Genomic DNA, 10,894 nt, shown 5'->3' with positions numbered 1-10,894 from the left:
TGAATATGTGCACGATGCACTGACCATGAGCCAGTTCATTCCTGCAACACCACTGCATCGATTGATCGAGTTACTGGTATAACACGACAGCGTCTTGGTCGCACCGGCATTACTGAAGGAGAAATGATTACTAATGCATTTAACTTCAGTCTCATGATCACTTAAAAAATTACCAAGCTATTTACGCTGCTTGCTCTATTCTATATTGTAGTTAAATTGTAGTTCTATATTGTAGTAGTTAAAGTTGTGTACGCATGTCGTATTTGTGCTGTGCAGCGGTATACGCATATTTCCGCACAGTACCGAAGGAAGTCCATGGTCGCCAACCAACGCAACACGGATTTGTAGCAGACATTTTGTGGGAAACTGCAAAAATGACTTTAGCGAGCACGCGTCGTCTGTGCCGACGATTTTCCCGGCGGCACATACGATGTTGTTTTCGATTGACTGCTCCGCGTCACCTACATGGCTAAGCAGACGCTGCCCTTTCGCCACATTGCAGCCACGAAAATAGACGTCAACCGCACAGGTCTTAAACGCAGATAGAAGCGTGTACATCGTGCACATGCCCTTCGAATGAAACGTCCAAACACACACACAGGCACACAAAGCGTGCAACACAACCTGCGGAAACACGCGCGGTGCAGCAGGCAATCAAGGCAGTGGGGAGATTGGAGAGATGTACACCCGCCGGCTGAAATGTTACCCCGCATGCAGCGCGGCCGCGCCGCCTCGCGGTGCCGTTGTTGTCTATAGTTTCAGGGGTTCTACGCAATATGTCAGCGTCCTTGGAAGGACGTTCTATATGTGGACAGCAAAGACAATGTTGGCAGAAAAAGCGGGAGTCAGAGAACGCTCTCTCCAGGGCGGGGTGCTGGCGCATCGCCGTCACCCACAACATCTGTCACGTCGCGACGAGCGCCGCCGGACCGTGTCTAAAGACTGAACATGTCGCGGTTATAGCTTTGCTCGTATTGAAAGCACGCATTTCGGCGCAGTGGCGCGGCAGTCGAGGGCGTGCGATCAGTGGGGGAAGAATTCACAGCCATACTTGAAAAATCGAGGCTGGAAGCTATACGTGGCTATATCGTGGTAATGCAAAGCCATTCCCCACTGTCGCTATAGGATATGTGCGAATTTAATAAATCATGGTCAGTTCATTTCGTATTAGTCAACGGCACTCGCGCATTCGTTGTATAGTACGAGACCACGCGCTGTTCATGGCACGCACTAGGCGTGTGCGTCGAGCAGCGTGCACCGCTTCGGCGCCACCATGGGTTCTCCGTCGATGCAGCCGAAGTGCTTAGCGAACGGGGCCCAGTGGCGGAGCGGCCCGTTGACGCGCTCCTGCCCGCCGAGCGCCCACGGCAGCCGGCGCTGCGCCTGCGCGTCCGACCGCTGGCAATTGTCCAGTGCGTAGTACACGAAGAACAGCTGGTCCGAGGAGAGATTCTCGAACCCCTTCAGCCGTAGGTCCTTGTCCCAAATGCGCCGGGTGTCCAGCATCTCCTGCGTATCAGACCAACTCGTCTTCTGGCGGCGTCGACAGACACAATTTGACATATAGAACTGTCGCCGGTATATGCCGGAGATTTAGTTGTCGTTGGGAATATGGGCTATAGTCTGCAATACTTGCACCGACCATCGTGAGGCAGGAAGAGCACGTGTCCAGTTTGCGCACGGCATCTTACGAAAGCTACGGGAAGACGGCGTATCTAGGCTGTGGCTGGAAATGAGCGCGCTTTCCCAACGACCGTTCTGCAGGGGGAACATGTTGAAATAATGACCCGGCTAGCTGTCAAGAGTGCTGCTGCGCCGCCCAAGAGCGCAGCACTGCTGCAACAACATATGTTTCGACGTCGGCGAGCACCAATGTTTGTTTTCCACCATCGCCTTAGCCACAGCTGCGATTTGTCTGAGGTCAGCTTGCTTATATGTCGCATCAAGATTGGCTTCTTAATCGTTGTCGCGACATTTATCACATGAACTTGTTTTTCTATTGAGGGCGGTGGGGGTATGTGGTGAAGGAGGCAGTACCCCTCTTCAGAGCCGCCCGTGGCTTGTCGGGTGTTCACATCACATAGCAGAAATTGTAGCGGTTCACTCAGTGCCATGTACCAGTGGGCCAGTTTGCATTCAAGTATACCGCCAACAAATCTGGCGATTCTGGCGGCTGTATACACGTACCGCGAGGTTATCGTGCGCCAGGGCTAAGCCCACCGCCTGGTCAAAGAGGGCCCAGGGCTGGCCCTTGGCAGGCGGAAAGCCGCTCTTGAGCGCCGGCGGCATGGCATCCAAGTCGTTGCGGAGGCAGTCGGCCACGCTCCGGAGATTCGCCGCCTCAGACTCGCGCACGGGGGAATCGAACACGCCCGGAATGTCCCTGCGTGCACGCGCCGCGAGGCAGGTCGGATCGGAGCTCACGTACGCTGGAATGCCCGCTCGGACAGGGCGATATGTAATAAGTAAATATAGGACGCGACAATCGCAAGACTGCAGGCGCAACAGGACGTGCTTGCTCCTTTCGTGCGTTGATACGTGGCGCACCTGAGTCGCGCGGCCAAGGCGGTGTACAAGCGCACTGCCACCCGTGCCATTTGCAGAGTGCGCAGCGAGCTGTTGAGCGGCAAGATGGAGCCGAACAGCCCGGGTGGCAGCCGCAGGGCCCCTCCGGGTATCCACGCAGGCCGCATGTCCAGGGCCCAGCCGCCCGAGCTGCATGCGAAGACCGCCCGGCGTATACGCGGACGCCAGGTCGTCAGCGGTCCGACTGACCAAAGCCGCAGCGCGACATGTGTGCAGCACCGGAGCGGTCACGTCGACAGCGCTCCAAGTGTGCCGTTATGCGCACATGCATTGTTTCATTTGAAGTATCTATAGTTATAAGGTTTCATGGCGTGAAATCGTGCACGTGAAGCTATAACGAAGCGCCGCCAGCACACGCACCGGTCGGCGGCAGCGGCGGCCATGCGGACCTTGAGCATCGCGTTGTTCCTGTGGCCCGTGGTGTTGGCCATGGCGGCGGCCAGCGCGAGCAAGTGGGCGCTCCAGCGCTTGGAGTCCGCGAGTAGCGCCGGATAGAAGCGCGCCAGCGGAGTGTCTCGCACACTGTGCGCCACCAGGTGCGCGTCGGGGCCCGGCTGCGGGAGGAGCCGCGGCAGGCTGCGCAGGAAGCGGTCCTCCAGCTGGTCGGTCCACATGCGCGCCAGAGTCAGCGGACCCAGAGCGCCGCGCACCGCCCGCAGGTACACCAGCGGCACTGCGTGGCCCACGGCTCGGCTGCACGCACGTTTCCTGCGCCGGGAGTACACTCTCGCACTTTACCTTTATTACGGTACTTTACCTTTATTTTACCCATCGTTAACAGCACTCCCAAGTGTCAGCGTCGCATGTCCCCGTTTTATGTTTTCGCCTGAGATGCCTGCTTATGCCCACAACAATTCGACCTGTGGAGAAGCATCCTTTGAGGAAGGCACTTGAGTGAGCGGCACTGCATTCGTGTTTAAAACAAGCGCGAAAGACGCCACATTAAAGAAAAGGGCAGTCAGAACGACATAGTTATCGGAAATTGGATATAAAAATGCGCAACGACCTGCGTTGCCCTGCAGAACTAGCGGGTCAGCCTGTCCGTTATACTCTTTCATAGCTCCACTCGATTCTCCTACACCTTCTTATAATTAGTTCAGAAGGATCGTCACTTCTATATTATTATTATTATTATTATTATTATTATTATTATTATTATTATTATTATTATTATTATTATTATTATTATTATTCAGCTCCATAGGAGGGCTATTGCAGGAGTAGGTTAGTACAGTGGTGAACAAAAAATAAAGTAATATCAACAATGACTTTTACAACATTGGCAACTTTAAATATTATAACAACAGTAAAAGCACTGGAAAATTGTTTTCTTCAATTCTAAAAGCAGCGAAACAGTAAAATACATATACATAAAGCATAAACTAAGCACAATTTAGGCAGGTACACACACTGGGCTTCATAAAGAGCACTTTCGAATTAGCTTATCGGGAGTGAATGATGGCAGCACGTAAGGAATTCCATACAGCTATAGTGGGGGGAAGGATCTGTACTTGAAAATATTTGTACGGGGATAGAAAGTGATAAGATTAACCTTGTGTAAGTTACGCGTGGAAGAAGGCTTGACGAAAGATAAGCAAGCTGTGTTCGAAGTATGACAAGACATGTTAATTATGTTGCGTGGAAATTTCAATGATTCCACGTCACGACGCACGGAAAGCTAATGTTAGGCTCAGCGCAGGGAGGGCAGATGAGGGTGAAAAATAGCGGTCATATGTATCGGTGAAAATTGAAGCGGACGGCTTACTTTTGAACGGCTTCTAGTTTTATTATGTTATTTTGGTTATAGGGTAATCACACTATGTCGGCCTGATCGATAATGGTGCGAACAAGAGTTTTATACCTGTGAACAAGAGCTTAGTAGGCCATGGAGCCTTCTGCATAGTACGAAATGATCACACAAGTTGTTTTAAGGGCATAGAACATGTTTGGTCAATGTGTGCAGACCATGAGAGATTGTGAGTAAATGTTAGGCCAAGGTATTCATATTATATTTAGTATTCGTTTCACCAGTTCAAGATGGCGCCGCCTGGACGCCACCATTCGTCTCGGCCTGTACATGCTTCGTGCCGGAGGAGTAACGCTCGTCAGAGAGGCTCTGCAGGGCGATCGTGACGTATTTCTGCACCAGTAACATTGCTGACACTGAACTAAGGAGATTGTGCAGTAGTTCACCAAGGGGAGGGTGAACCAAGCGCGAAAGACGCCACATTAAAAATGTATGTGGTGTTTTCCGCGCTTGTTTTAAACTTGAACGAGAAGCCGCTTAGCTCGTGGTTGTTCGGGAAACTTCCAGGCATTTCGCATGTCGCAGGTATGCACATGTGCACAGGTACGTGTGCAACCGCGACTTAATTCCACACTCCATGCTCGTTTTGTCGCGCGCGTTAACGCAAAAGCGACGGAAAGGAGACGGACACGCGAGGAGGGACGCACTTGTCGGCGATCGGCGGCTGACGCGTTAGCATGTGCGCCGTGATGAGCTTGTGGGGCGGGGTCGACACGAACGGTGCCGCCCACAGCGCCGCTCTGAAGCCGACGTAGTGGAGCACCCGTCTCGCACCACCAGACACGAGCGCCGAGAGGGACCCCAGGTCGACTCCGGGCAACACCAGCACCGACGAAGGCGTGAAGCTCGGAGATGAGCTTGCGGTACGCACCAGCGTAGCTAGGCCGGCGCTCAGGTTGGACAGCGGCAACGTGTCTTGCACAGGCCCACGCGCCGACAGGGCTGCGTCCTGAATCTGTGCATGCGAAGGCCAAACACGGAAGAATTCACTGAGGAGCTCCTTGCGCCGAAAGATCGCACGCTTCCTTTCGCTGTAATGTTCAGTAACGTTATTTTAAACGCCTAAGTCAAGTTTAAACGTGTAATTTAAGCGTGTATAGAACACACAGAAAACAGGCACTCGTGCGCGCACGCACGCTATCGCGTGTGGTAAAGGTGGTAGTAACACAAATAAATGTGATATGGCTCGGTCGCGAAACGGATAGATTTGTCGAAGCTGGCTTCTCCGCACAATAGCTCTTACTGCGAAGAAGCCACGTGTATGACGCGCGCTTTGAGTGGGATTGTTGCTAGTACGGCCTTGTGGAAGTAAAACTTTTTGCGCAGGACAGCGCCCACCTTGGATAGGTCGGACAGCACTTTCAAGACATCGTCGGCGACCGTGCGTGCGTCCGCCGAGGGCGCCACGAATGCGACCGCGGCGCGCACCGCGTCCGAGAGTAGCTGCCGGTGCGAGGCGTCGTCCCCTGGCTTGAGCAGCAGCTCCGCGGGACCCAGGGCGACTGTGGCCGTGCGCCTGGCCACAGGCGCCGCGGACATCAGCGCCGCCACGTCCAGCTCGCGAAGCAGCCGTCCGGCGGCCTCCCACACGGCGAGGTCGCTCGACACATCGCTGGTTGGCCACGACTGCGAGGCGCAGGGATTGTAATTCATTTGCTCTGTTTCAATGCAAAACCATATCATACAAGATGGTAGCTAGCGGAGGGCAGCGAAATGATTATATCGCCGAAAACATCTGCTGAGCACGAGGTCGCGAGTTCAATTCCCGGCCGCGTCCAGGTAGCAGCAGAATGCAAAAATGCTCAGGCGTCCATCATAATCCACTGTGAAGATTTAAGAACGTTAAATAATTAACGTCTTCTTTCTTATAAGAAGCCGGGCAATTGATCTTCCTACGTGGTTTGTAAAACACGCTTGTAAAGTTGTGGGACGGTTGTAAAAGTAATTTGCCGCAGATGGCTCGTGTTTAACCTACATACAGTCCAAGCGCGCTCGTGCGTTTATTTATACATTTGTCACGCGTGCGCAATACTTCCTAAAAGTGATCGCTCGCTTGGTCAATCGCTGCCAGCATTTATCGCTATCGCGCGAGAAATGCTTGCTCTGTCGTACACTTCGTGAACGTCGTCGCCAATTCGATAACGAGGTTTACGCGCCACTAAACAGATTGCACGCGCGACGGGAATGCTGTCGTACAATCTCGAATCGACGCGAGCACCAGTGATTGCTCTGGAATGTATACACGGTGACACATGTGGACGGACTTGAGTACAGTATGATCGTCCTGGCCTAAAAGGTGGACAGTCTCGTCACATACGTCTTCCCGGTAGTGTTTCCGCGCCGTCAGTGCATCCTGTACAGTGACAAGCGCACTTGCCGGCCTCACGTAGGCGGCCACAAATTCGCTCAGGTCCTGCGCCGAGCCGGTGCCGCAGGCGGCCAGCAGTTCGCGCGCCGGCGCCACGTCGCCGTGCGCCGTGTCGCGCACGTAGGCGAGTAGCGTGTCTTCGAGCGCGTCGGCGAGTCGCGTGTCCGCCGATGAGGCGGTGCCGTGAATGGGCAGCGGCGGCGCGTCGTCCACCCGCTGGCAGGCGTAGTCGTAGAAGTTGCGACACGGCTCGCCCTCCAGCAGAGCCGCGAGTCGGCTGGCCTCGCTCAGGCACGGCGCCGAGTCGCACACCAGCCACTGGGCGCTCGCACGCGAGCGCGTCGGCGGCCCTGAAGTGCCTGGGGGAAGGCGAGAAGGGCTGAGACACTCCCTACGCCAGCTCCCGTAAAGCAGGTTAGCCCAGCCTCGCGCAGGATAGCAGTTAAGCCTCCTACGTATGCAGTTCTCGAATGCGCTACCGTGCACTCTAATTAGCTAGACCTCTCGGTACGTTGTGAGTACACTTGGCGCAGGTAAACACTTTTCTAACTGTCAGGCGAAAAACTGCTTTGGTTTACTGTTTGGTTGGATCGGGCCGTCCAACGAACGTGCTATGCGCATGCATGCGACGCTCGTGGCAGTCCAATAAGCAATCGTGCGCGCCATTCTTCGGGTTATTTTTCTTTCTTCTTTTTATGACGATATACGCGGTGTTTAATGGCGCAAGGGCCAGTTCTGCCCAAAGAGCGCCATACAAATGATTGTGACTTTTCAATAGAACAATGCAGTGCAAAGCATATACGGAACATGGCTGTACATGGGGGCCTAAAATGTAGTCGCTGTAGGGTGCGTAAAATATAAATATATTAAAATTATTATAGTAACTTGGGATCATAAAACATGAAAGTATGGTATAAAATTATGTATGTGCCAGTAGCTCTGCTGCCTCGTCAAAAACCTTGGATGCAAGGCTTTGGAGGCACGTATACCATATATACAAATGCCGTGATCGCAGCAGTAACCTCTGTTGAGAGCTCATGCTACAAATTGATAACTTGCAATGAATGAACATCATGTAGATAGGTCAAAAATGATTTTCGACTGAAAAATGAGTTCACATGAAGGAACATTGTTCTGTCGGTAAGCCGGTATAAGTCGATTCACCATGCATTTAGGTATTCGCCTGGCCACAGATGCCTTCAGAACAACTCCTGTACAGAGTTTATACGTAAAATCAGATGAGTGGTCACTCCGCCTGCAAAGAACATAGTTAAGCTTCTCATATTTCCTCAAGGTGCATTCTAATCCTGAACACCCATGCTATGAAGCCATTAACAATTTGACGTCTGCCATACTACTTCAAAACCGACCGTCAATGAAAACGCATTTCTCACTACACGTGAGGAAGCTGACCGAAGAAACGAATGTCCCACTGCATGTGCACCCACTGGTGGCTCCAACAAGCTTGTTGCCACCGTGGCTGTGTCAAATGATAGAATGCGACACGTAATTTGTCGCAGTTAAAAAGTACGTTCCCAGAGGAATGCATCCGAATGTACTTCCTAGAACTTAAATAAAGTACTTATGCCCGGAATTTTATACTGACGCATCAAAGTCACATGCTAGCGTGTCTTATGCAGCGGTTGGACCATCTTTCTCAGGATATGATGTTTTGCACCCGGAAACAAGTATTTTTTTCGCGGAGGCATACGCAGTAATGTCGGTTGTTAAACATATCAAGAAAGTCAGCATATACCAAAGGCCATCATATTCACTGACTCTTTGAGTGTAGTAAGGTTTTTGAATGTCACTCTGCAAACATAAAAGTCCCACAGTCAACGAGTTTTATTCACTTCTATGCACTGCGTACATATCTAACCAGCTTGTTGTAATCTGCCGGGTGCCCGGCCACAGATGCATCGATGGGGACATGACCAGATGGCTTGAAGCCTTTTCTGCGCAGGAAAATTAGAACACACTGGCAGTTGAATGTGGGACGCTGAGCCGTCGAATAAGCTTTATTTAATCAAGCCTCCATTAGGTACCTTGCGACCGTCAACGAAAATTAGGAGAACTGAAGTAAATGTGTCTCGACTTAAGATGGGCCGCAACTGCGGGACCCACTCTTACTTGCTATATGGTGGTGAACTCCTGCTAACTGCGAAGCATTAACCGTAGACCAAGACCACATACTTTGGAGGTGCCCATCCAAACCCCCGCCAAAGGCAATTCTTCGGCAAGCCCCTGCGCTCGAGGCCTGGGAGCGTGCCATCAAGACGGGTGACCCAAAATGCCAGTTCAGGCTGGCAGAGTGGGCTAACCGCGTCGCGGCCACATGGCATCCACACTAGCTCCTCTGCCAGGGTCTCGTATAGTAATTTACGCCTCCAATAAAGTTTACTTCTCTCTTTCTGGTGGTGAACTTCCTGTCTGCGTTAAATGTGGAGAAACGCTGACCATCCTGCATGTCCCGGTGGAGTACTGCAAATCAGAAGCAGAAAGCACACTATCCTCTTTCTTTTAATGCGAAATCATTATATTCGCGAAAATCCGTCGGCGTTGGCGTGACCGAAACATGGTACCAAAAATGGCCGATGCCGCAGAGTGAAAACAAGTAAAAAAAATGCTCGGACTGACGTCAAATTTCTCAGGGAGGTTCCTGTAAACAAAGTAAATTTGGCTTTGAAAAGAAAACTTGGTGCACTTTGGTCTGGGTGGGAATCGAACCCGGGCCTGCGAGGCGAGCAGGCTTCCCCGACACCACGGCGACTGCACGGTCCTGGCTGTCTAAAGGTGCGCCTATAGTGTGTCTGTTCATGAGCGCGTCCAAGACGTTCCGAGGTCTACAAACGGTATAATGTTTTCGCATTCCCACACTTAAGCAGTCTTAAGTGCTTCTGCCGAATTTTTGCAGTGAAGCTGTATATGGCTAGGTTCCCGTTTTTTTTCTGCGTGCGTAGATGCTCGGGTAGACCGACCAAGAAGTCGACATATGCGAATCCAATATGTGCGCCTATATATTACACACATATTGAATCAATATAGTCATCCCTATAACCAGCTTCGCTGATCATCCACCTTCGAAGAGTGGAATGGCACTGAATTTTTTTTTTCACTACTGCGCTTGGGACAGTATACCCTGCTGCTGTGATGAAAAGAGAATGCCAATATTGGGTTTCAACGTGACTTATATGGCACTGTACGTGGCCATATGTTACTTCATTACGCCGCCTATTTCTCTCTCTCTAACACACACACACACACACACGCACGCACGCGCGCGCACACGCGCACACACACACGCACGCACGCGCACGCACGCACACGCGCACACGCACGCACAGAAAGAGAGAGAGAGAGAGAGTTAAGACGGCAATTTCGACATGCTTAGATATATAGAAGACTATACCTTTATATTTTCAGGTCAGACATCGAGCAACGAAGTATGGACGGAACGCGCGGAGTGATACATTTTAGTGACTTCTTGCGTAACTTCCGTAGCTTCGTAACTGACGACTTCAAACGCGTCGGTGCGCCGGTTGCCCCCATGCATATGCTTCGGCGTCTCTGTGTTCTGGAGAAAAGCCAATTTTATACACACCCAACACGATGCATTGTCAGTTATTGCGCACCACAACCTGAGCTCGTGCACTGGGTGAAGAATTTAGCACAGAGGCGGCGGCTCTGCCTAAAGACGCTGTGAGCGTCATATCAACGCAGCTGCGCCGTCGTAAGAACTTACGTGCAGTCCTATACGTTGTAGGCCGTCCAGTCGGAGGCCATGGCAGCGTGCTGTGGGAAACAGGTGCGTACAGGTGATTTATGCATCTCGTTCTTGTTTGAATGTATACACACAAGAGCGTTATTGTGAAGCTGTGTACGGATGCGCACTAACTGTGTTCTTGGTCAATTAGTTCTGCTAAAGTCCGCAAGGTGAAAGAAAGTTCGTGAAAGGGAAAATTGTGATATACCCGATTGCAGCTCTAAGATAGAGTCGATCGGGTGGATGAGACGCATGTTAAACCCATGGCTTTCCTCTTGTTTTCGAAGCAAACAAATAACACCCTAGGGAATCCCTTTTTGTACACATTTGCGCCAGTCGGGGGATGAAAATTTTCTCTTTACCTTGCGAT

At 51.6% G+C, this 10,894-nt stretch overlaps 1 protein-coding gene across 1 annotated transcript; it reads right to left on the bottom strand.

Annotated features, from left to right (window-relative positions):
• Positions 1 to 2,861: 2,861 nt before the first annotated feature.
• Positions 2,862 to 6,627, bottom strand: LOC129382292 (uncharacterized). The gene is made up of 3 exons (XM_055066065.1): positions 5,732 to 6,627; positions 5,041 to 5,348; positions 2,862 to 3,294 (listed from the first exon to the last, which is right to left on the bottom strand). Exons 1-3 carry the CDS (start codon positions 6,074 to 6,076, stop codon positions 2,862 to 2,864), a joined length of 1,086 nt encoding a protein of 361 aa, XP_054922040.1. The 5' UTR covers positions 6,077 to 6,627.
• Between the last annotated feature and the right edge of the window lie 4,267 nt (positions 6,628 to 10,894).

This window comes from Dermacentor andersoni, chromosome 6 (genome assembly GCF_023375885.2).
Source record: "Dermacentor andersoni chromosome 6, qqDerAnde1_hic_scaffold, whole genome shotgun sequence".
NCBI classification, from domain to species: Eukaryota; Metazoa; Arthropoda; class Arachnida; order Ixodida; family Ixodidae; genus Dermacentor; species Dermacentor andersoni.
The sequence above is the reverse complement of the archived record's forward strand: the minus strand, read 5'-3'. Positions and strand labels throughout refer to the sequence as shown.